Raw genomic sequence first — 25,600 nt, 5'->3', positions numbered from 1 at the left:
AGCGCTCCTAACCCTTGCAGCATTATGTCCTGCAAGGTCATGACCTCCACAAGGCCCGCAGGGCATCAGCCTCACTCCCCACCCTCCCTGGGGAGTCCTCCCAGCCTCATGGTATGGGGCTGGGGGTGAAGGACAGAGGAACCTCACATTCACTCCGTTCTCCTTTCTTTTGCAGAACCTGTCCCAGACTCTCCAAACTCTGAGGCCATCTAGACCAGCTAGGGTCCAGTGAGCAGTTGTGGCTGGGCCTGGGGCAGGTGCAATTGAGCCAAGGCTGGCTCTCTGAGTGGTCCCTTGGCCTTAGCCCTGGTTTCCTCCCTCCTGCTCTGAGCTCAGACTCTTTGAGATACCTCTGCTGGCTAGACCCTAAACCCCTCTGGATGCTACATGGCAGAAGGGAGAAGGTATTGGATCGCTCAGCCCCTGTCTCAAGGATGGTGGGGTGCTCGGATCCTACTGCAGAGACCTAAAATCCATCAGCTACAGATGCCAAATGACCTACTTCCTAGAAGCCCCCACATTTCCAGCTCTATGGCAGCCTCTCTCCCTGGGACATGAGCCTTGGGACCTGACAGCATAGATGGGACAAGATGGGCACTGGGTAGATGCCCCAGTACCACCCTCCCAGGCATGAGACGGGACAAGATGTGGAGAGACTCCTCCCCACTGTGGTGGACCCAGCTTCCCCATCTCGCCTGAGGCTGCCCATCTGTCAGACTCACTCTGTAACCTTGGGACTCTGGGGCTGGGCCTGCCTGCCGCTGGGCCATGGGAGCCTTCCCCAGCTGCCTCCTACTAGCAACCTCTCTGAGGAGCTGTCAACAGGTTAAGCAAATCTGAGGCTCCCACTGTCTGCACTCTAGTCCCCAGAGTTCATTGGCCAGAGGCCCCGAAACAGGAAGTACACAGGGGCACCGTGGCCACTGTGAACCAACTGGCATCTTGCGCAATGGAGCCCAGGCCGGAGGTTGCACTACCCACCGCAGAGGGGGTGAGGGAGAACCGGTGGGGCCTGCTGGGAAGGTGAGTGGAGAGGACTCCACCCCCCTGCCCTCCCCATCCCCCACCTCCACTGCTCAGTGTGGTCAAAAGAGAGGGTGACCACATCATGTACCGTTCCAACTGTGACACTTCTCAGTGTGAAGAGGGGGTGCTATTAAAAACTACATGGGCCACAGGTGCAAACCCTGTGGATGGACTGTAAGAGCTGGGTTAAATCCCTACTCTGCTTCTGAGGTGCCTGAGGCTTAGGGGGCCCTCCTCCCCTGACCCCCAGTCTGTGGTCTTCCCTTCCATTCAGTCTGTACTGAGTCTTCACTGCAGAGTGACCTGTCAGGTGGGAGGAGCGGGGCGTGTGCATAGAAGGTTTGTGCCTGCTCTGCTCTGCACCCTCTACTCCTATCTCCTGCTTCAGGGCATGACCTGGATTTGTTTTTATACACATATACAAGGGGAGCCCTTTGTGGAACTTTGATTAAAGGGTTTTAAAGCATGGAGAGGAGTTGGGGGGGGGGGTCTGTACACTATGGGGTAGAAACGGGAGGTGGGACCTAAGATGGGGAGGGGCGGGTTTGAGCTGGCAGGAGCCCCAGGCACTGCACTGCGAGGGCATTCACCTGCCAGCAGCCTACACTGGCTCTGCTGAGCTGGGCCTGGGTGCTGAGAGTCAGGGCTTCAGGCCAGGATGAGGGCCCAGCAGGCAGGGAGAAGCCCCCGACCACCTGGGGGTGGGAACAGGAGTGGGGCTGGAAGAAAGGAGCAGCTCTAGGCGCTCCAGCAGCAGTGAGCCCTCAGGCCTACAGCTAGAACCAGGAAGCCCCCCAAATGCATGGCACTGCTTCCAAGCTCCCTTGTCAGGCCTGAGGGCATACATCACTGTGGGCATCCTGCTGTGTCTGGGGGCCTTGAGGAGAGGGTGAGCGTGGGCCTCAGGACCTCACTGACACCTCCGGGGGCCAGAACACCAAAACCCTGGCTCTCGCTTTGTCCCTGGGTGTCCTTTCTTCTATTCCAGCTGCGGCCATGGACACCCAGTGCCACTTGACACAGAAAGAGGGTGCTATTCTCACAGCTCGTGGGGGCCCACGGGGCAGGGATAGGTCAGGTGACACCTGCTTGAGGCAGGGCCTGGCTACCACTAGGGGTGAAGGACAGGCCCACAGACCAGACTCCCCGTCCCCAGCAGGTTGGCCTGGCTAAGCCCTCAGCTTCTGCCCTCGAGGAGAGACAACTTCTAAGAATTAGGTTGCCAGGCTGCTACTGTGTAGAAGGAGGGAGGAGGCCCCAGAGCAGAAAGCCACCACACTTCCTCCCCAGCTTCCTCCTGCATGGCCTCCAGCTCTTCTCTCCGGACCCTTACAAGTGAACACATCTCGGCTTCGTGGTTTCCTGTTTTCAGTGAAAATTAGTTTGAGCTCCAGGCTCCATCTTCATCCATGACCACACGCCCCACCCCCGTGGCTCTAAGGGTGCCCTCCCTGCTGTGGGGGAGGGGCAGGGTGCCAGAGGAGCCCTCCATGCTCTCCCCGGGGTCGTGGTGCCTCTAGAGATGCCAGCCCTGGTGGCTGTCCCTACGGGCCCTGGCTCAGCTCCTGGGGTGCATGGAACAGAGCAGGGGAGTGGGAACATGGGGCTTGCTTCCAAGGGGGTTGGGAGGAACCCTGGGGCCTCCAGGAAGTTGGCTGCTGGGCAGGGTGGGACTGGAGTGGGTGACTCATGGATCATGGCACTATCTGAGGTCCTGAGAGGGAAATCTGTGCTTTGGGGCGCTAATTCATGTTAACAGATCAATTAGGAATTATGGCTGGGTAACCCATCTCCCGACATTCTCCCGAGGTCTTTAATAAAGACCTGCTGCCTTTATTCTCTCCAAGGAAGAGGCTAAGGGAATGGAATTGACATTCCTTGAAAACATGCCACAGAGGCCACTGGAGATGCTGCTGTTGGGTCACTCTGGCCCTGCCTGGGGGGCTCTGTGGTGATGGGCACTGGGGTAGGTGTGCAGGATCCCCGGGACCTGCTTCTCAAAAGCCCAGCCCTGAGGCTGCCCTCAGTCCTGCTGGCCAGAGCTTCTTCCTACATGCAGCAGCCTTGGGTAGAAGGACTGATGGTCGCCTTCTTCTGGGAGTGCTTTGTGGTGGGGGGAGTTGGGAGGACATGGTCAGGCTGGGGGCTACAGAGGTCCTGCCACCCTCCACGCCAGCTTGGGCACTGTAGTCCTGCCTCATGGAAGAGGCCTTCCTGAGTGTCTGCTGGAGCACTCTAGGGCTGGCCTGACTGTGCTAGGGGCTGAGATTTGCTCAGAGAACCCAAAGGGAATGGCAGTGGGCAGAAAGAGGAACTGGGGTTGTGAGCCAGGATGCTGGCTGCAAAGGCCTCTTGAGAAGCAGACACTCACAGCCCAGCTGAGTGTCTGTCCTGACCCACAGAGAGCACTGACCGTCTGGCCCCTTCACTGGGCATTCACTGTACCCTGCTTTGTACTGTCGCCTCTCTTTCCTGCATGGACCCTGTGTCTCCCTAACTATTCTGTGAGTTCTGAGAGGGCAGGGGTCCAACAGCAGCCTGCCCTATGGACTCAGTTGCAGAGCTGACAACTGACGCATACCAGTGGGGATGGGCTGAACCAGGTTGCCAGGGTTCTGTTCTCTGGACCACTCACAACTGGCAGGGCCACCTCTGACTTTCCACCAGCTCTAGTTCTTAGCAGCTTCGTCTGGGCCTCTTGGGATCTCCTCAACAGCAATAATGCCCTGAGCTTGTGCAGGACAGGGTGCAGAGGTGTCATTTTGTTTTGCAATTCTGATCTATTGGCATGGCTTCCTGGAAGACATGTTGAGAGGGATTCTGAAGTATCAGTAGAGCTTAATGACAAAGTGCCGACATGGGCTAGCAATGTGTGCCTAGGGCACAGAATAGGGAAGTGGTGGTATGTGTGCCCTCTCTCTGCCTTTTCTGTTATAATACTCCGTGCTTGCCAAACCACTTTCACACGTGTTACTACTTCTTTGATTCCCCCCCACCCAGAAAAGCCTGGGAGGCTTTATTGCCCCCATTTAATGCATAGGGGGAAACTCAGGTTCCAGAAAGTTTGTGTCTTGTCACAAGTCAATGTGGAACTGGGACTACAGCCTGGTCTCCTACTTCCCACACTGTGCTCCTTCCTCTTCACTGAACGGAGTGGCATCACAGGCCAGGACTTGGACTTGCTTCCAGTACATACCAGGGCCCTGGGAGATGAACCTTTGCGCACAAGCCCATGGCTCCATGCCTTCCACATCCGTTCATGCCACTGCCCTTTCTGCCTGGCGACCTTGAAGACACAGGATTCCTGGTAGGCATAGCGGCCCATGCACCCCTCTTGCTTGCGGCAGGGGACGGGGAAGAGAGAAATTCTCAGCTGACTACAGAGCCCCAGGGTTTCTTGGAGGAACTGAGCCAGTTGCAAGTGTGGCATCTGAGAAGCTGCAGAACATGCCTCCAGGAGCAGGGCTAAGGGAAGGGTCTGAATTTAATCTTGCTGGGCCAGAGAAGCTGGCGTCCTTGGTGTGCAGCACAGGGATGGGGCTGGGCAGGGGTTTCCTGAGCTGGAGCCAGGGGAAGCGGGCTTCACAAACAGCAGCAGGTCCAAGTTTCATCAACAGAAGAGCCCTCAGCCCTAAGGATATGAGGTGAACTGCCCAGAGCGGTGTCCCCAGCTCATAGCTTTCACGGGGCGATTGCTGGCGACTCTTGAGCCAGAAGTGGGTGGTGGGAGATTTTCTGTCCTTCTGCCTGGGCAGGTGACTTCTGAAGGTCCCCGCCAGCCTGAGAAGCTAGGGCTGGTTATCTGGGATTGTCTAACCTGCTGCTGTGATTCGCATGGCAGGGAGGCCCGGTCAGGCCCTCCCTCTCCCCATCCCCCTGCCAAGGTGCCTCTGTGGCTGGGGTTCAGCTCCTGACCTCCCAGTTGCCTTCCGTCCTTCCTCCCTGGGCCTGGCCCTTCCTCTTGCAGGGGCCTCCCTGACGGCCACTTTAACCCCTCCCTCAAGCCTGGCCTCCTTGCCTGTGGCCTGGAGCGAGCCAGAGGGCTGAGGCTGTACAATGAGTCCCCCTGGCTGGGTGGCACACTGTTGTGTGACAGGCCTGGGCTGGCCCGGATGCCCCTTGCAGCACAGCTGTTCTGAACTCCGGGTGATACGGGACTTAGAGCTGGGTGGGGACGGCCTCGGCTGTTTGCAGGAATGCCCAGCTCTCAGGAAACTGGGGGAAGGGCAGCCCAGGGAGAAAACAAGAGATGGGAGGGCTCAGAGATAGGATTGCTCTTGGTTTTGGGAGGCTCTTGGTAGCCAAATCCCATGTCCCCTGCTTAGAGAGCCTCATCTTTTAAGACATGGATGCAAATGATGCCTTGTCCAGAAAACCTTTCCTGGCTCCTGGCTCTGAGCTCCCATCACATCATATAGTGTCAGCTCTCTGTTACCTGTCCCTTTCCCCCACAAGACTATAGGCTCCTTCAGGGCAGAACTGTGCCCAACTCATCTCTGACTGCCTAGCCTCCAGCACAGGTATGACACGTATTTGGTGTTGAATGAATAAATGAATGACTCTTACTTGCCCTTGTCCTACTGGAAGGTTGGTCCTGGGTCTGTGAGGGCGAGCGTGAACCAGGTAGATGACCGCAGGTGGAACAAGAGGACAGGGTGTGGGTCTGTCTGCTGGGCATCTCTGGATGGATACATGCTGGCCGGCACCCACCCTCTTCACCCCCATTAGACCATGGTGACCTTTCCTGGAACCTCAGGATGACCAGTCTGAGGATGTTCAGGGCTCTGGCTGGTCCAGGAGGGGTTGGAACGATCCTCCTTCCTTGAACACCCATCCAGTGAAACCTGCCCTACAGTAGAGAAAGGCCCTCCCATGGTCACCTCTGGCTTGGCCCTCACTTTTGTGCTTGGGGGCACTCATGACCCTGGGGGTTCACTGTTTAGAGGTGACACTCTAGTCAGTGGAAGCAAATCTTCAAAGGTCCAGTGCTCCTTGGAGGTAAATGCCAATCACGGCCAGGCAGTGGCTACAGGGCCCTAGCTCGCAAGCCTCTGCTCCACCCCCACCCTGGCTTAGCTGGGCCAGGATGGAGAAGAGGGGGCGCTTGAGAAAGTAGTGGGACCAGCCCCTGGGGCATGCCACAGGCAGAATGTCATGGGGGAGACACATAGAGAGAGGGCCCTGCTCCCAGCTCTGAATGCTGCCATGGGCCTGAACTCCCCGTGTCTCTCTGAAACCCCCTGATCATCGCTTACACCTTTGTTCAGGCTGATCCCCAGGTCCAGAATATGCTTTCCTCCTTTGCTGTGCTAACTATGACTGACTGACAGGACTGCCCAGGTGTTGCCTCCTCCAGGAAGCCTTCCTCAAGCTCTTCTCAGTGCCCCATCTGCCCCGTGGCCCCCCGCACATGGATGTCCTCATTGCCTCCCTTACTCAGCTGCATTTCGTTGTGGCAGGGACCACATTGCCTTCATCTCTGTATGTCTGGTGCCTGGCACACAGTGGGCATTCACAGGACACTGGCTGAATGAATGAACAGACGGATGAACAAATATGGTCTAGTGTCGGTTCTCACTGTGCTCCTGTGGTCATGGCAGCTCTTCACTGTGGTGCCTCCTACCAAAATCAAATAAAGGAAACCTTTTCCTAAACTGAAGAAGCAGAAAAAAATTGGATAGATTCTTTTTGACTTAAAATTTTTCTCCTCTAAATCTTCTTCCAGTTGGTACCTGATGCTGCTTGTCTGTTATCCTATTGCAGCCGAGGAGCCATACACATAGTCCCCTGCTAATGGCCTCAGGGGACCCCCTCCCTGATCCTAGTCATCCTGAAGGTGCTCTGGGAGTGGAGCTGGTGATGACCAGGATGAGGAGGGGAGAGAGAGAGACTGCATTTCTCCCCACCTAACTTCCCAGCCCTTCCCAGGGAGCTGGTACCAGCTGAGACCTGCCCCAAGGAGGATCAGAATGTCAGGGACCCACGTGTGAGGAGGCAGTGCTCGTGGGTCTCCAGTGGGCTAGGTCAGGTCTCTACGGAGGGTCTGGTCAACAGATGGACACTTTCTGGCCATGGGGACCAGTCTTCAGTGTGCTGCAGGGACTGCTTGGGGAGGGGCCCACCCATTTTGGGTGGCTAAATGTGGCTGGGGTGATTTCCCATTTCTCCAATTGCCATTTCTTCTGGGAACCAAGAGGAAGCCAGATGTTGCCTCCAGAACTCAGGGTCTTAGAATGTCCTGGGTCTCAATGACTGCCTCCCTGGGAAACTCTAGGGCTGTGGTCATGGGGAGGTGGAGGGAAGGGGGACACTGGTGTGTTCCCTGGCCTCAGTCAGGATGCGGAAGAGCAGCATGGCAAATGCCATCAGGTGCCCACCAAAAATCTATTCTCCACCTCTTCCTCACCAACAGAGCCCTGCTTTTGTTTGAGGCAGTGATATATCTGGCCCCTAAGTAATAAGCCAATCCTGACAATCCTCTTCCTCATTTTTCCCAACCTCCCTTGCAGCTAGGGTGCCCACGTGAACCTCTTCTGGCCAGTAAGACATAAGTAGAACTCTGAAGAATAGTTCTGGAAAACCTTTTGCTTTCCTGATAAAGGGGCAGAAGTGGCTTGCATAGTTCTTTGTCTTTTTGTCACTTCCTGCCTTGAATGCTGACATGATGGCTGGAGCTATAGTAGCCATCTTGAGACCAGAAGGGAAAGGCCAAGAAGCAATAGCTCTGACATTACTGAGCATGAAATCGTCATTTGTAATTCTCTCCAGAATTTTTGTTCTGTGAGAAAAATGCATTTTGACTTATTTATAATTCCATAGTTAAGTTTCCATGTCTTGTAGCCAAACACATCTCTAAATGCTATTGGAGAGATGACCAAAAAGATGATTCCTCCTGAAGCCAGGTGCCATTAGGGAGGGGTCATGTCAAAACTGAGTCCCTCCATGTCAGCACAATAAATGACTCTTCTACTGTTCCCCCTTCAGTTAGTTATACATGTCCTGTAAATGTGCCTGTCTGGCCCACTGGGTGTGAATGGCTGAGGTGATTAGTGGTGACACTGGGCAGCCACAGGGCTAAGGATGCCCAGGGGGTGCCCAGAGCCTAGTCCCATTTCTTGGACTCCTCAGAATGTGGTTCCCTGGGACTGGCCCAATTCCACCATCCTCCCCAGAGACCCTCCGGATAGAGAGCCCAGCCCAGCCCAGCCCTGCCCCCACAGTCCACAGGGGAGAAGTTGCACAGAGCGCCCTGTTGTGGCAGAGAGACAGAGCTGAGGCCTCGTTTACAGTCAGGGCCCCTAGGGCAGACAGATCACAGAAATGTCCCCAATCTTCTACACCTCCCTATATCCATACTCTTTGCAATGTGACTTTGCAGCTCATTCCTTCAAAAGATAGAGTTTATTTCCCCAAACCTTGGACCTGGGCTGGTCTTGTGATTTGCTTTGGTCAACAGAATGTAGCAAAAGTAACCTTGTTCCAGTTCCAAGCCTGGGCCTCAAGAGGCCTTGCATGCTTCTGCTGTCTCTCCTGGACCTTTTCTAGCTCCATGTCAACAAGCACAGACAAGCCTTCTGGAAGAGGAGAGATGCACGGCCCCAGGTGATAGGCAGCCGATCCCCAGTAGCACAGCCATCCAGCTGACACACAGCTGCCCCCCTGCTCCCACACACACACAGGGGAGAGCAGAAGAACCACCCAGCTAAGCCAGGTCTAAATGGCCAGGCTGCCAAGTTGAAGATAAATCGACGGTTTTTTCCTGCCCCTCTGTGTGGTCTGGTGTGTGATCCAGCATTATTGCGGCGATGGACACCTCACACAGTCCTCCTCCTCAGGGCTTACCACGCTCTTCCACAGACATGAGCTAATTCAATTCCTCAAACCACCTACGAAGGAGATATTATCTTCCTTTTGCAGATGACAAAACCGATGTTCTGAGAGGTTCTGACTTGCTCGTGATCATGCAGCCAGCTCACGTTGCTCCTGACTTCCAAATTCTCCACTCTCAACTTGCAAACTGCTCCCACCACAGCCCATCACCCCTGATTGTTTCACCATCCAGCCCCACAGGCCCCCACCTCCTTCTCTGACCTTGCAAACCTTGCACATTGCCTTGGGCAACAGCCCTGCTCATTCAAGCATCAGCTAGACCGAAATCCCTTCCAACCCTCATGTTGCAACAGCATGTCACACCAACACGATGGGGGGGAGAAGGCGGAGGGCACCTTTTCCTATTTGGCACAGAGGCATCACCATACGGGTCAGCGTAGCCCCACAGGTGTACAGCTTGATAAGTGGAGTGGGAGCTAGTCAGATTCTGAGATGCAGGCTCAATCTGTACCATCCATAGAGCTGCTCTATGCAAGCAAAGGGGGCCAAATAGTGGCTCTGAGTGGCTGCAGACCCAGGTGAACTAGCACCCCAGCCTTGCACACACAGGCCCTCCACAAATACTCATAGGCCGACAGACTAAAGGCACAATAAAGGAGCTGTCAAGGATGCACCAAGTGCATGGCCTTCCGTTCGCACCCATCTTGTTCCCCTCACACAGAAGGCAAAGCTGCCCCTCATCCACCCTTTCCTGCCCACGGCCGCCCATCACTCACCGACAGGGTGGGGGTGCCCTCGTCTTCCACGGTGACCACCAGGTGGTAGAAGCTCTGGCGCTCTCGATCTGGTGGGGCAGGCCGCGTGGCGATCTCGCCACTGATGCGGTCCATGCGGAAGGTCATGTCCTCATTGCCCTTGGTGATGTAGTAGGACAGGATGCTGTTGATCCCGATGTCACGGTCAGAGGCTCTCACCTGAACCACAGCGGTACCCCCGCCCACGTTCTGGGGGGAGAGCAATAAAGTGGTCACTCCAGATTTAAGGACTCTGGAGCAAAGTCTAGCACCTGGCTCCTGGGAGCCCAGCGGCTTCACCTGGGCCTCCAGACAGCTTTGCTCTGTCTACCCTGGAGCAGTGATGAGGAGGATAAAGATGATGGTGGTGAACATTCTGTGGGTACCCACTACATACTGGGTCTGCATTAATCATCAAATCCTCTCTATGCCCCGTGAATCAGGTACTGGTGTCATCCCCATTTACAGATGAGAAAACTGAGGTTCAGGGAAGGAATGTGTGCAGGTCACACAGCCAGTCAGTGGCAGAGCCAGGGTCTGAATCAAGGGAGGCTGGCCTGAGAGCTGGCCCCTAAACCCCTGTGCATCCCGCCTTCACGAAGGTCCAGTCTGGCATGACCGCGCTGGGGCAAAAATTCTCCTGCAGTGGCTCAATCTTAGGACTGAATAATAAATGCGTTGTTTTATTTGAAAGCAGCTCTCCCAGGGTAAACTTGGTTCCCTGGTAACAAGGAACAGGTAAACAGGTACCACCTGTTGGTGGTAAAAGGCCACTTTCTTCTTTCCCTCTCCTCTCCTCTTCACCCCACCACAAAAAGGTACTGCATTCCAGGACCTGGCCTGGGCGTTAGAGATACAGTTATGAATGAGTGAGCACTGTCCCCACCCCCAGGATCGGAGAGACTACTGGGCCAGGCAGACATTTAGACAGTGCCTCCTGGTCAGCTCACGCCCACCATCCGCCTGGGTGTCCAGCTGCACAGGCGCTGGAGCTGCCCTTACCTCATTCACGCTGACATTGTAGCCAAAGGGGCTCTCAATCACTGGCGGGTTGTCATTGACGTCCAGGATGGTCACCTGCAGGATGTGGTCCTTCTTCCGTGGAGGGGTGCCACGGTCAGATGCCACAACCTGCCAGGAGGGGATGACTCAAATCAGGGCACAGGGTGGGCAAGGATCGGGAAGACGGAGCCTAAAATGGCTGTCTGCTCAGTGGGAAGGACTGGAGGGCAGAGACTTGGCCGTCCCTGCCCCTGGGCGGCCTGCTAGCCCTGGGCTCCCTCCGAGGCTTTCACCTTCTGCCTCACGCTGCAAACAATCGTTGTCCAATTCTTGTCTGATGTGGACCCTCTTGCGATCTCACCCTAGTGTGCTCAATCTTTACCACCTCATCCCACCCCTGACTGTATTCCGGGCTGTGCCAGCCCCTGACTGTGATGCTGGGCCTGCGATCAGACCCAGGGCTCCTGCCTTTAGCTCCAAAGGTCTCTGTTCCATGCACTCAGATCTGTTCTCTGGCAAATAGAGAAAGAGCCTCAAATAACGTTTTCAGCAATGAGCTGGAGTCCTCACCACAGCCTGAGCCTGTCCCTAGGAGCCTTGATGCTTCCAAGACACCTGCAGGGCAGCAGAAAGTGCTCTAAGAGCTCAGGCCCCTGCAGAAGCACAACCCTGGTGTCCCCAGAGACCACTTCCAGGATGCCCTCTCTGGGGTCAGCCTCACTCATGCTCTTGGCCCCTAGGGGTGCTGTGTGCCCCACGGTACTTGGTGATAGCAGGGGAGCTGACCACCAGAGCATGCTGATGGGCCAGGCCCTCTCCTGATGGACAGCAGCGACCCGGGGTGGGGCTGGTCCCCACCTTGAGGATGTAGTGGTCCAGCTCTTCTCTGTCCAGGGGCCTGGCCACGAACACTTCACCAATGGAGTCGTTGGTGGTGATGATCTCAAAGGCCCCGGCGATGTTGCCAGAGGCTAGGGAGAAGACCACCTGTTGGGGAAGAGAGAGGGTGAGGGGCAAGGAGGTGGGGAGGACAGGTGGCCAGGTCAGGCCAAGGGGCACTCCCCGACGCACCTGGACCCTCTGCTCAGCAAGGGCATTTGAAAAGACAGTGTTTTATGCAGAAGTGGTTATGTCCCTCATGGGGGTGGCAGGCGCACTGAGGCGGAGCAGGGTATCAGCATACTGGCCTAGGGACCAGGAGGGCGGGTGTGAGTGCCATCACCTGAGCTTTCCCAGGGTTGGGGGAGTTGGGGGGGGTGCTGGCACTTCTGGAGCCTTTGCTAGGAGCAGGCACGGGCCCTGGGGCTACGTGGATTCTGTTTGACTCACAACAACCCAGTCAAAGGGAGCTGTTCCCTTCAGTTCCGAGAGGAGGCTCCGAAAGATGGAAGGACTGCAAGGTCACAGCTTGCAAATGCTTCAGAGAAGAAGGATGTGACCCCACTTGCTCCTGACTCCAAAGCTAGGATCTCTCGGCCCCCCAGGGGTGTGAAAGCATTTTTAAAATGGTGGAAACCTCCTCAAACATACCGCCCAATTCGTAGGACTGATCAAAGTGGTGTGAAGACTGACATGCTCTGTCACCCCCTCCTCGTGCTCTGGGGGTGTCTGGAGTGGTGGGGAGCTCTTCCTGCTGTGGGATGGGGGCCGAGATGCAGGAGGGAGAAGGAGGGCTTCCTCTCTGGGACCTGGGGTGGCATGGGGAGGCTGGCCCACAGGGGTGAGATGCTGTGTGGTTTGTGGATGAGGTGATAAAGGAGTCACCGGGAAAGCTGAACCCCTCTGCTTTCAGCCCACCGTCGGGGGCTGAACTTTGGCCAGCCTTTGGGCTCCATGTTCACTGGACCCAGGCAGGGCCGACAGCTTGCACTGCTCTGCCTCCTTTCCCTGACCGGGGGCTGGAGGAAGGGCAGGGAGTCCTGCTGGGCCTGGGCAGAGCCTGGCTCACCTGGTTCCTGCTCAGTCATGGGGATGGCTTAGGTCCCTCCAGCTGAGGGGCTGTGGGAGACCCGACTGACAGGGCAGATCTGGGCTATTTCACTTGGTGCCCACCTGCCCGTTGCTGCCGGCGTCGGGGTCCCGGGCCTTGACGGTGGCCACGCGCTGGCCCACGGGGCAGTCCTCGGGCACGCTGACTGCTGAGTCAGAGGTGAAGTCAAACCGGGGGCTGTTGTCATTCTCGTCCAGCACAGTGATGTAGACCTGGGGGAGGCGGGACATGGCAGAGACCCACCGCCTCCTTCCCCTCCCTGGTCCCAAACCCCAGCGTCCACCAGGTCCTCCAATGGGTGCTGGAATGCCAGCAAGCTTTCAGAGCCCGCGGAGGCCAATCGTGACTTTACACAGAGGCCTGAGCGCACTTCCTCCAGGAGTCTGGTGGGGGAGGGCCGCACACAGTCAGTGCTGGGGGCCGGAGAGCAGCGAGGGTCTGGGGCACTCAGAGGTGGGGGGACTGGGAGGATGGGAAGGCCCGGGCCCTGGCTGAAGGGGATGGAGGCCACTCCACTCCGGATCTAGGAGGGAGTGCCAACTTGGCACTGGCAGAGCTTCCTGTTTTTCAAGAGGAACCAGGAATCCAGATTTTTATGTAGAATTAGGTGCTGATTAATAAAAATTAAAGAAAAAAAATTACGTGCAGGCCAGCTAAAACACATCTGGCAGCCAGATATTGCCCCAAGGCCTCCTCATTTGCCCTTGTGGATTAGAGGGAAGAAAACAGGGCTCAGGAGCAGGAGGGGCCACGGGGCGGTCCCGGGGGAGAGGGCAGATGAGGAAGGGAGGGGGATTTCCAACTACCAGGGAAAAACGGAACGTGCAAGTTGCATGCAAAGAACATATTGTTTTGTGTCCGCAGCACAGGCTTCTCCTGCAGGGTCTGGGTAGCCAGCCTAGAGAGAAGGCCCTGCTGTGGGCACAGCCTCCAGCCCGCGGGTGGCCACGGGGCAGAACCACAGGTGACCTTAGGTTCACTGATGAGGGTGCTGAGGTGCGGCGGGGGTAGGTTTAGGTTTTGGGAATCCCAGGTTGGGCCTCCTCCCACCACCCCGCCCCAGGCGGGACCCATGCTCTCCTTCCCCAGACCTGGGAGTCCAGGGTTCCCAGGCCTACCCACATCCCGGGGTACACAGGACCCAGCCTGCAGAACCTCGTCATGCTGCAGTTGCCTTTCCGTTTCATCCTCCTTCCTAATTAGGCTCGCCCCTTCTCGCTCCTAGCAACGCTCCCATATCTTTAGGCAGCTACCGCAGGCAACAAGCCCAGGCTTCGCAACAGTCCCAACTCCACCACTGACTAGCTGTGCGATTTGGCAAAAGTTATTCAACCTCTCTGATTTCCCACTTCCTCAGCTGAAAGAAAGAACCAGAATGCCTGTGGCACCAGGACACTGGAGGAGCAAACGAGCAAACAGAAAGTACTGGCGTGTGGTGGTCCCTGCCCTGCTCCCTGCCTGCAGGCACGATGTCACTCACCAGGACTCTGCCCGGCCAGCATGAGTTTTGGTCAGGGAGTTCTGTGATGTTCCAGAGCCCTAGTCTGCTCACCTGTGAAATGGGCATAATAATGCCTACCACGCTGTTTGCAGGGCAAAACCAAACAAGGCCCCTGTGATCTGATCCCTCCCAAACTTGCTCACTCCTGTCAAGGCCTTGTTTGGGTACTCCGTGCTTCCTCCCACCACAGGGCCTCTGCACATGCTGTTCCCTCTGCCTGAAACACTCTTCCCTCTTGGTTGTGCAAATGCCTATGCTTTCTGGGGAGCTCAGCTTGAGTCACTTCCTCAGGGAAGCCCTCCTTGATTTCCCTGACATCTTACTGTAGGCTCTCTGGGGGCATACGTTTATTGGTGTGATAATTCGATCACTGTCTTTCCCCCACTATATCTTATTCTCGTGAAGGCAGGGGCTGCGTCTGACTTTGGTTTCCTGTTGTACACTGAGCCCAGCCCAGAGCCTGGCACAAAGCAGGTGCTCCCTCCATGCCTACTATCTGATGATGATAACGATGTTGTAAGGTGCTCCCAGGAGGGGGAGCTGGCATCAGGGGGTGAGGAGAGATGGCAGGTGCTAAGCTCTATGGGAAGTAGATATGGGTGTGTGTCCCCACCCAGGGCCTCGCAGTCCAAATCTACCCCCATCGCCCGAAGGCCTGAGGGTGTTACTCAAGAGCTCTGGCAGCAGAGCCACCCCCCACCAAGCCCACCCCTTCCTGCTGCCTCCTCATCCCTCTCAGGGCCTATGGGGGCTGCTGGGGTGGGAGGAGTCAGGTGTAGGTGAGCTGTGGTTTGGGGGTTCCGGCCTCACAGAGGAAATGGTGGCACCTTTAAAAGGCCCCTCAGCCTGCCTCCGCCCTAGCACCTCCAACAAGTTTGGGGCTAACAGGGCTGGTGTATCTGGGGCAGTGGCCCCTGGGAGCCTCTAAGAGGAAACCAGGGCAGAGCACAGGGAGGTGGGTCTTGCTTCCTAGAAGAGGGCCGAGAGACTGGAAATACATGGGGCCACGTGCAGTGTGCTCTGAGAGGCCCTCGCCAGCTGGCGCAGAGGAAGCGGGCGGCCTGGTCCACGGAGGGGGCTTCACAGCCTCAGGGAGCATCCCTGCTGCTTGTTAGGCTCTGTCTGGCCTCAGCTCCCCGACTACACATGACAACAGGGGTGAGGGCTACTGGGCCCATTCATAGATGGGCTGCTGAAGCTCAGTGAGAGGGCCCCAGTTCATCTCTCTTAGGTCCTCTGGCAGGGAAGGCCAGGAGCCTCAGCTGGGAGCTGTGGGACACAGAGCACCTGCTCACTGTCTGTCACCCAAGGGCTCACTCACTGGCTGCCCTCTGGGACCCCTGGGGGGCCACGGGAAGGTGTGGGCTCAATGCTGCTCATAGCCTCACTCAACCCACGCTGGCCCTGGGGTTGGAGGGGCTTTTGGGTACAGCTAAGCCACAGCCAGGGCCACGGAACCAGGCACCCTGAGGGAGCCATGGGGTGGAGGACCCTAAGGGGCAGCATTGACTCTTAGCCTGGACATTGGGTTGATCTATCCCTTTAGGCTAATGTGAAAAGGACTCAGCAGGGAGTGAAAATGTGGCTGTAGCCAAGCCTGATGATGAGCTGGACACCCCACGTGGTCTACAGATGGCCTTGGACCTGACTGGCTGGGGCCCAAGCTAAACCGATTGTTAAATGTTCTCATTACCACTGCAGGACGCTACCCCAGTGGACCCCCCAGCCCGAGGTCACCTGCCTACCTCTCCCACGTCTCCCGCCTGCCTGACACCTTGCCTGACCCCTACGACCTCAGCGGTCACCTCCTGCAGTGCTCCCAGCAAGCGGTCCCCCTGCCTTTACTCAGAGTCCTTGAGGGCAGTGACTCACTGCGCCCTTGCCTAGCACTCCTCAGGCCTGGGCACTATGTGCCCCACCTCACATGCACTGTAGTGTAACACGCTCCTTACACCAGCCCGCAAGACGGGGAGGCGGTCCCCTTTACAGACGCCACCGCCATCACACCTCCTCCAGGCCTAGTTTACGAAGGGCTTCCTACCCACTATCTCCTGCTGGCTTCCTCACATCCTCTGAGGAAGACAGTGCTGCTGCTGGCATGATCCTCATCTTCATGCCAGAGGGAAGCACAGAGAGGCTGGGCAATTTGCCTGTGTCATCCAGCCAGTGAGGAGCAGAGCTGAGACGAGGCCTTATTGTGCCCACCATTGTGTGTTCCACCTGCTGCTTGTTAGCACACCCTCCACCCCAGGACCCCATGGGGGCTTGACAGGACATGGAGGGTAGGGAGGCAGAGCTAGACATGCAGTATGAGCCTGAGAGGGGCCTGGACTCAGAGAGGATGGACTAGGGAGGCCGTGACGAGTCTGAGCAGGGACCTTCCAGGAGAGGCAGGAAGGTGCAGCGCCATGCAGGGACCGAGCCAGCACTGGCCACAGACAACAGCACAGAGGAGAGACCCAGTCCTACTCACCTTCTACAGGTAGAGCCGGCAGGAGGAGGCCAAGGGGGAGAAAAGGCAGAGATGCAGCTGGTTAGCAGTCCGCGCTCTTCCAGCCCACTCCCAGCAATGGCCTGTTAGGATGCCACCCCTCCCCCACCCCATCTGAGACCTCATCCCTGGCCCAGGCTGCCTGGGAAGGTGTGTGGCAGGTGGCCACTGTGCTGTCCCTGGGCTATCAAACCCTCACCCACTGCCTGGCCTGCATGTTGGGTGGCTGGTGAAGATGTGGGTTTGGGGTGCTTTGGGGCAGTGACTGCACCTGTGGGGCTCTCACCCAGGGACCCACTCACCACGGTGGAGTCCACTTTGGGGCCACCGTCGTCCGCCACCACTGTCAATGTATAGAAGTCACCTTTCTCCCGGTCCACCAGGCCCTTGACTGTGATCACACCCTGCAGGGAGGGGGCAAGATGGGCGAGTGGCAATATCACATCCACCAGGCACAGCCCGCCCTGTCCCGTAGCAGTCCCATGCTCTGGCCAAGCCAGACTCCTCGCTAACCCTGAGCATTCTGCCCACTTCCCCACCTCTGCCATGCTCCCCCTGCCTGGCGTAACTCTCCCTGCAGTTCTGCTGGTGGAAATCCTACTTCGCTCTCAATCCCACTCAGACGCCAGGCTTCCTGCTTCCCCTGCCAGGTATGATCGCTCTCTTCTCTGGGCCCCAGAGGTGCTCCATTATGCCTCTACTGTAGTTCTTTTCACATCTTCCCTTGTGGTGCTCTGATTTGCATCCTTGATTATTCCCACGTCTACTTCTAGCCTGAGAACTCTCTGAGGGCTGGGAAGGGTCTTGTTCATCTTTGTGTTCCCAATACGCCTCATGAAAGGCCCTGGCACACTGTAGTGATTATTACCTTGCTTATCTTCAAAAAAGGGATTCTGATAAAAGACACACTAAAGCAAAGATAGGAAAGTAGGATCCAGGCAGTAGATAAGAGATAGCTACACCAGACACCTAGCTAAGACTAGCTATTGCAATGAAGCACCTAATTTATGTCTGAGCTTCCTAACAGCCAAAGTAAAAAGGGAAACATGATGACTTGCATAGCTTGCTTTAGCTAGTAACAAGACACCAGGTTGCCTATGTATGAACTGTATCTTACCCCTAAATACTAAAAGAGATGTGTCACAGGAATGTTCACCTCAAAGACACTTTATGAGAAAGAGGAGAGTGCCATGCCTATAGAAGGAGCTCAGTAAATGTTGGTTAGCTTTAAAGGAAATGAGCTCCCTGCCCGCAGGGAGGGCCCTTGCTGTGCCTGCCCTAGCCTCCCTCACCGTGATGGCATCTATCTTGAAGAGGGCTTTGGCCTGGGCACTGGTGTAGGCGTCGAAGCGGTAGGTGATCTGGTTGAGGTTGTCAATGGAGTAGGCCTGGACCCGCACGATCTCAGTGCCCAGGGCCAGGTTCTCCAGGATGGCAGCCTCGTAGGAGGCATTGGAGAACTGCACAGCCTCGTCCAGCTCATTGAGCAGAGTGACATGGACGCTACAGAAGCCCTGGTTGAAGGGTGGTGCCTGGTCGGTGGCCGACACGTTCATCAGGTAGCTGGTCTTGGTCTCGTAGTCCAGGTAATCCACGGTGATGATGAGCCCCGTGCTCTCGTCAACCTCGAACTTCCCCTCCGCGCCCGACAGGATGCGGTAGTTCACCAGGCCGCCGTCCCCTGCAGGAGGACAAAAGAGGCTGTGCAGTCCCAGAGGGGCGTGGGGCTGCCTGTGGCTTCTGAAGCTGCCCACAGCACACCCACTGCTGTCCCTGAGGGACAGGGTGAGGGCCCTTGGCTGGCCTACCCAGCGTGCACCACCCCCCACCACTGTGGGCCAGATCATCCCAAGGGACGTGGAAGAGGACAGGGTCAAGGTCTATGCGGATGGCAAGGCCCAGCATACACTGTTCACCTCCTCTGGGGCCTGGCCTTGGCATGACAGATATGCCAGAGGGGGGTGGTTCTGCTCCTGGAGCCTCAAAATTCAAACTCAAGCACCTCCCTTGGGTATTTGACAAAGAGAGGGTAGGGAAATTAGGGATCTCTCATAGTGGGGGCTTTGATCTAGAAAGTGCTAGATGGGGCAGCATCCTCAGAGGAGGCCAAGCCTTCAACTGATCCCTCCAGCTGAAGGGTTCCAGTGCCAGGTACACCTTACCCCATTATCCCCATTCCCTCTACCCCAAGTCCCTGGGCCTGGGAACACATCCTGCAGCCAGGAGCTGGAGTGGGGATTCCTTAGCTGAAGTCCACAGACTTTGAGGGGAATGGTTATAAAACCACTCAGGAAACCCCAGACTTCCCTGAAATTAGTTGCACTCTCTGAAGGGACGTGCATTTTTCTGGGGAGGGATCCACAGCTTTCACTAGTTTCTCAAACAGATTCCTGACCCAGAAAAGGTCATGAACCATGACATGGCGCACAGCATATACATGACCTGAACTGTATAAATGCGCCATTTAAGGGAGAGCGTTACCTGAGACCTTCCGGACCTCTTTCTCCCTCTACCCCACCCCGGGACCAAGGTGAGCTGTGGATGCTGAGAGGGCTGGGCTGGGAGCCACCAGAGCAGCTGACATGAAGGAGGGGCAGGAGCTGGGAAACCGGCAGCAGCTCAGGGAGCCTCTCTGGGAGGCAGCAGACCCCCAGGGAAGGGCTCCTCTCTGGCCGCATCGCTGGCCTGGGGCACAGGCCTAGAGAGCCCAGCCCCGTGAGGAGGGCCACAGTGAGCTCCCGTGTTTCTCCTTCATTTGGCACTGCTGTGGCCACCCCTGTTGGTTACGGCCCTTGGTGAGGTCCGGGCTGCCTTCAGGGAAGACCACTGCCCTATGGCACAGGACCCTGCCCCTGTGAAGTCTGTGTGTGCCTGAGCCGCGGCTGGCTGGAGGAGCAGGCCTCGGTCAGCTCTCTGTCTCCCAGCCCTGCCCAGCACCAGCAGGGAGTGCCGGGTCCTGGCATGACAATCTGGACTTCCCAAGCTGTGACTGACCTCTCCTCTCTCCACCCAGAGGCTGGGACAACTCCCTCGGACTCCAGTCCTCCTAGGAGTAGGCACCTGGTGGGGATGCCACCAAGACTGTCCCAGGAGGCCCTCCCCAGCCTGGGAGCCTCAGGCATCCTGAGGATGACAGGCCCTGCAGGAGCAGGAGAGATGAGCTGGGGAGAGTCACGCTGGGGAAGGGGACACCCTGGCTTCCACCTGCCAGCCTCACCAGTGTCTCGGTCGGTGGCTCGGACGACGATGACGGACGTGCCGATGCCCGCGGTCTCGCGAAGCCCCAGGCGGCTGTACTGCTGCTGCGTGAACACAGGGGCCTCGTCGTTGACATCCTCCACATACACTATCACCTGTGGAAGCCGGGCCAGGGCCAGAAGGTCAGGGTGGAGTAGAGACTGGGGAAGCCCAGGGCTGGGCCCACCTGGGCCTGTGTGTGTGGCCACTGCTCTCCTGGGCCAGCCTTAGAGAGGGCCTGGGGCAGTCTGACTGGTCACTGTGTCCCCCGACCTTGCACAGTCCCTGGCACAGGGCAGGTGCTCAGACATTTGTTAAGGAGTGAACCTTATCTTACTCTGGGCTCTGCTACTAATCCTGTGGGACCTGTGACTAATTAGTGAATCTTTTGGGCCATCAACTTTCTCAGCTATGAAACGGCAATATCAATATAATAATTCATGCCCATGCCACTCCTAGGGTTGTGATGAAGACAAAATGAGCCAAGGCCTTGCAAAGTGCTTGGAAAAGTTTAAAGTGACCCCATTCAAATACCCAGATATTCCTGGGAGAAGAGACAGAAAAGTTAACTGTGGTTGTAGCAGAGGACGCGGGGTTCAGACCCCTTCACTCCCACGCACCTTCTCCTGCCTGCCTCTCAGGGCCAGCAGCCAGCACTCGCGGCTCTTCGTCGGGGAGCCACCCCATCCCACCCCCTTACCCGGATGCTGGAACCCACACACCCAGAGAGCCGAAGTCTCTGGGAATGATGTCTCCTGGGGCAGCCCTTAGCCAGTGACTGATGGGCATGCAATATAAACACTCGGGCTTCCTCGCCTGATTAGGGCAGCTGAGGTGACTGTCCAGAGCTCCCATGGGACTGAGTCAAAGTTTCCTGTGCTCCTCTTTGCTGCACGCCTTTCCTTGCTGGTCCCAGGCCCCTTCTGGCTTTTCCTGGGGACAGTTCCCACTAACCACTTCACACCAATCCTCGTCTCAGGATTTGTTTCTGGGGACCGCACCCAAGAGAGTGGCTATTTCTGAACTATGGAACTGTGTATAATTTTCATCACTGCTTATTCGTGCTTTCTAATTTCTGTTTAGTGAACATGTATGTCTTGCGTAACAAAAATAAGACAGTTTAAAAGATGTTTATGAAGAGAGATGTTTATGGCTGGAGATCGGCACCACCACCCTTCTTTTGTGAGCCCCTCCCCCCAGCACACACACGAGCACAGGGAGGGTCTGGCCCAGGTGAGGGCAGGACCAGCTGTGTCCAGAATGTCCAGTGTGGTGGGGAGGGGAGGTATAGCCACAGAGTGTTGATGCTCAAGGAGCCATAGGGAGGCCCAGGCTCCTGCCTCTTTTCCCAGATGGGAGAACAGAAGCCCACAGTAGGGAGGGACTTGCCCAAGGTCTCACGGTGAATGAGAGGGCTGGGAAAAAAGAGTAGGGCTTCTCCTGGTTCCCAATCTACCAACCCTACTGCTCTTCCCTCTATGCTGGGGACAAGTTGGCCCCAGACCATGAGAGACTCCCTTCCAGTCCCAGAGCCAGAGCTGGCAGGAACTTGCCAGCAGAGCAGAGGGGGAGTCAACGGGGCCAAGGCAATGATGCACAACACAGATTTCACATGTGGTCACCAGCACTAATGGCCGGGCCTGAGGCACACGGCAATCTGAGAGCACGAATATTTGGTTTCCAGCTGATTGCTGTTGCTGGCATCAGCCCTGGCTTCTCTTCTGGGTTTAGCTGGGAATTAGCTGGAGAGAAATGAAGGAGCTTCTGTGGCAGAAGCAGGAATGGTGGCCTGACTAGTAGAGAACTCTGAGGTGGCAGAGCTAGGGGGAGGAGAGGCATAGAGAGTAAAGGTTTCTGTACTTCTCTGCTCTTGGGGTTCCTGCAACCCTGCTGGGTCATCAGACTTTCATGTCCAGACACCCAGAATCCACTATGCAAACTAAAGTGCCCACCCCACACAGCTGTTCACAAGCCAGAACCTTCTAAGTTTGGTTTCACCAAGAAGTTGGCTGGGGAGATCCTGGGTGGGGTGAGTGTCGGGGGGAATTTGCATGGATGAATTTCGGGAACTCTCTGTAAACAGAAACTGGCCATCCATCTTCACCTTCTTGAGTCTGTCCAAATGACTCCAAGCGTCATGGCAAAAACCAGGGCCAGTCTGACAGTGTGATAAAAAGAGGAGGGAGGTAGCATGGAGCCTGGGTGTGGCCCGTCCTCCACGAGGCTGGCTGCATGCCACTGTCCTCTTGCTGGTTTCAGCCTTGTTTTTAGCAGCAGAGACAGGAGGCAAAATGGTGTGTGGTTTGTAAACCTGAGAGAGACAGATGTACAGGAAGCACGCAGGTCTGCCAAGTTCTAGCTGAGCAAGAGGGCTCAGCTACTGAGCATGGGGCTCCCTGGAGAACCAGCCCCACTTCCTGTCCAGCGCTGTGCCCTCCGACAGGGATGAGACAGGAGATGTGTGTGCATGCACGTGTGGCCCTGTCTCTACGAGGACCCTTTCACTCCACGCGCCCTGGCCCCCCTCTCTGCTGCCTGTGGTCTTTGCAGCATGAACTGGGGAAGGCGGATGGTCCCTGCGAGCCTTCGCTGCTGTTGCTGGGGAAAGAGGATCCTCCAAAGCTGGAGGCCCCACACTGTCTTCAGGAAGGTCCCCAGCTTTCCCGGGGCTCAGGGGTGTGGGGGCTGTGTACTATAAGGGCCATCAAGCCCCCGCCTCAGGGACCAGCAATCAAATTCCCACCTTCAAATGACTCTTTGGGGATAAGGCCCCACAGTCTCTGTGCTCCAAAGAGCCTCACTGAGGCCGCATGGTGCGGTGGTGAAGAGGACAGACAGGAGCCGAGCGCCTGGACGTGAAGCCCACTCTACCCTTACTGCTGTGGGACCCTAAACACATCGGCCAACCCTCCTTGCCTCAATCTCTTCATCCGTAAAATGGGTAAAATAACAGAGCCTACCTCAAAAGGCTGTCAGAAGGATTAAATGAGTTCAAGCACACAAAGCACTTAGAAAAGTGCCTGGCACAGAATAAGTACTACGAGGGTTTATTATCCTCTGGGTTCATGGGGAGAGGAACAGAGGAGGGTGGCCGAGCACGTGTGGGCCTGGGTGTCCCCCCCTGCACGACACACAGCCTGTATCTGTTTTACACAGGACCCTGTGGCGCTGCCATTTTGTTTAAAAAGGTTTGTGACTAAAAAATGTTTGCAGCCACAGTACGAGGCATTGAGAGGAGCAGGCCCTGGAGAGCAGTGCCTGCCTGCTCCTGGTGGTGGGCGTGAGAGGGCCACAAGGAAGGCTGTGGTTAGGCAGCTTGAAGTCCAGGGAGCCAACCCAAGCTACGCTGATGTCAGTCACTCTGTGGCCTGAAGCTGGCCCACAAAGGCCAGGCTCTGATGTGGGCGTGCTCATCAGCCTGTGAATAAGCAACTCACAGTCAGGCACGTGAGCGGGGCTGTGTGGGGCTTCCTGGGTGCACGTTCAGGTAACCATGTTTGACTCTCAATCACCAGGGCCCTGGAATCGTTCCAAGTAGCCCCAAGGTATAAAAACCTAACAGGTCTGACCCCCTGGGGGTCCCCACCTGGGCACGTCTCAGCTGTAAGGACCCGGGTTTCTGTGCCCATCTCTTCCTGGGGCACAGCTGAGGGGGCGTCAGTGGGAGAAGGGCCAAGACTGAGTCCCTTTCCCCTCAGCCCCCAGTCATGATGGTGGCCCCAGGCAGGTGTCTGTTCATTGTTTCCAGGCAGGGGAAACAGCGGGGTGGAGATGGGGCTGATAAAAGAAGTCGATTCTGCCCCACTCAGTTCTGGGTAAAAGTCCCTGCTTGCTCCCCACCCCGACTTTTCCCATCTCCCTCCTACTCTTCAACTCTAGGGGCTGACTCACTTTCCACTGGTTTAGGGGAAGGGGCTGTGAGCTGCTGAGTGTGCAGTGGGGTGAGAAAGGAGGTGACCTTGAGAGGTCATCTCATTCATCTCAGTCATGCCCCTGCCACAGGGCAGGAGAGTGCATTAACCGGCCCAGCCTGGGGAACAGTTGTGTGTGCTGTGGACCTTTCAGGAGAATTAAGCTGCATGGGGAGAGGCCTGAGGTGAGTGAGGGGGGGCAGAAAAGAATACATTTAATGGGGCAGCTGGGAATGGTGACTGGAATATTTGGGGACACTTCCAGTGGAAGGAACACTGGACTTGGACACACAAGACCTTGGCTCTAGTCCTGGTTCTATCACTAGTGACTTCTCTGTGCCTCAGTTTCCTTATCTGTAAAATGAAGGTAACAACATCTATATCTCCAAGATCTGATCTGTGAGATTTCCTTGGCTGACCCTAGAGAGCTGTGTGGACACAGGGGATTAGCATAGTAAGGACACCTCTTTCATCCTTTGGACAGACATCAGTATCATTGACCCCCTTCCACGCATCTGGAGAAACAGGGTCAGAGCAAAATGACACATCTAAGATCCCAAGCTGCGCTGAGCCTGGGGCACCCCCACTGCACCCCTAGCTTCAGGTATCATTCAGCACCTGAACCACTAGTGGCACTGCTCACCCTGGGCCCCAGCTGGTGGCCATCTCCGGTCCAGCTGTGGCCTTGGCCCAGCCCTGAGGTCAGCACTGAATGAGACGCAGGGCTTCACAACCTGCTGACGGGCTGTCTGCGAGCCGCCCAGCCCGCCCCAAGCCTTACCCTGACGGAGCTCCGCATGGGGCCCAGGTCGTGGTTGTAGGCCTCTACTATCAGCACGTGGGATGAGTTTCGCTCCCGGTCCAGGGGCCGGGGCCCTCGCATCAGGAGCCCACTGCTGACATGGATCCGGAAGTTGTTGCCATGGTTACCTGTGTGGAGGGACAGAGGAGATGCATGGGCTCTGTCCTGCAGCAGGATGCCTCTGCGATTGTGGGGGGAAAGGAGGGAGGCCCAGACCCCAAGAATGCTGACTCTGTCCAAAGGTCTTGGGAGCTTAGCCAAAAGCCCACAATGGCAAGGAGGCAGGATTTGAGGGAGTGGGCAGAAGCCCACCTTATACCATCCTTAAGGGAAGGCTGGGGATCCCCTGAGACCCCCATACCCAGAGGTATCAGTGGATTCAACATTTCAAAGGGATCTGGGGCACTGCAGAAAGAGGAAGCAAAACCAAGTTCTCTGTGGGTGGTTGAATGGAGGATTTTGTGGACATCTCTGGGCTGGTCCGGCTCCTATTTCACCATCTTGCGGTAACAGCACCCTGATTTTCCTCTAGGGCTCCACCCTCCTCCACTCTCAGTCCCTGTGCTTTGTGTAGGGGTGATTTCACCCCAGATTCCAGGAGTGGGCAGATCAGCATATTTTAGTCTCTGGCCATAGTGACTGGTTCACAAATGGTCATGTGATTTCTAGCTGGTCCAATGAGACTCACTGCCCCCCTCTGGTGCTATCGCACTGTGGGACGGAGGACCCTCAGGAGCATGGCAACCAGATGCAGCACCCTCACTTAAAAGACATCCAACTTGGTACAAATGATTGGAGAATGTCCCTGGTTCTCCCCTCTGGCCCGCCCATGTGTACAGTGCTTAGGGCTTCCTTGGCTTCACCTCCCAGACCCTTGGCAGCCTAGAGAAGCTCTGCCATCCTAAAGGCAGAAGGGCTGGCCCTTGCCCTCCCAGGCAGCCCACTCACCTTGAAGGATGCGGTACCACACACGCCCAAACTCGCCCTCGTCGGCATCTGTGGCTTTTAGCTGAGGG

General features: G+C 56.5%; 3 protein-coding genes across 4 annotated transcripts in view; 1 reads left to right on the top strand and 2 right to left on the bottom strand.

Moving 5' to 3' along the window:
- The window catches only part of VSIR (V-set immunoregulatory receptor), a 28,561-nt gene extending 22,970 nt beyond the window's left edge, over positions 1–5,591 (top strand). Inside the window, exon 7 of the mRNA XM_014840292.3 lies at positions 176–5,591. Coding sequence (XP_014695778.3) covers positions 176–213 — 38 coding nt within the window. The 3' untranslated portion in view covers positions 214–5,591. The remainder of the gene's footprint in view (positions 1–175) is intronic.
- Positions 1–12,878, bottom strand: part of LOC106830631 (cadherin-23) — a 76,378-nt gene extending 63,500 nt beyond the window's left edge. For both annotated transcript variants that reach the window (XM_070489753.1, XM_044756749.2), the window contains exons 1-4: positions 12,705–12,878; positions 11,511–11,639; positions 10,653–10,781; positions 9,633–9,860 (exon numbers count right to left, since the gene is read on the bottom strand). In XM_070489753.1, coding sequence (XP_070345854.1) covers positions 9,633–9,860; positions 10,653–10,781; positions 11,511–11,639; positions 12,705–12,872 — 654 coding nt within the window. In that variant the 5' untranslated portion in view covers positions 12,873–12,878. The remainder of the gene's footprint in view (positions 1–9,632; positions 9,861–10,652; positions 10,782–11,510; positions 11,640–12,704) is intronic.
- Positions 12,879–16,756: 3,878 nt separating this feature from the next.
- LOC123275617 (cadherin-23-like) overlaps positions 16,757–25,600 on the bottom strand; it is a 323,533-nt gene continuing 314,689 nt past the window's right edge. Inside the window, exons 28-32 of the mRNA XM_070489764.1 lie at positions 25,533–25,593; positions 24,564–24,712; positions 19,852–19,987; positions 17,927–18,315; positions 16,757–17,038 (exon numbers count right to left, since the gene is read on the bottom strand). Of these exons, the coding sequence (XP_070345865.1) occupies positions 16,757–17,038; positions 17,927–18,315; positions 19,852–19,987; positions 24,564–24,712; positions 25,533–25,593 (1,017 nt within the window). The remainder of the gene's footprint in view (positions 17,039–17,926; positions 18,316–19,851; positions 19,988–24,563; positions 24,713–25,532; positions 25,594–25,600) is intronic.

The sequence above is a fragment of the Equus asinus genome, chromosome 2 (assembly GCF_041296235.1).
Source record: "Equus asinus isolate D_3611 breed Donkey chromosome 2, EquAss-T2T_v2, whole genome shotgun sequence".
NCBI classification, from domain to species: Eukaryota; Metazoa; Chordata; class Mammalia; order Perissodactyla; family Equidae; genus Equus; species Equus asinus.
The sequence above is the reverse complement of the archived record's forward strand: the minus strand, read 5'-3'. Positions and strand labels throughout refer to the sequence as shown.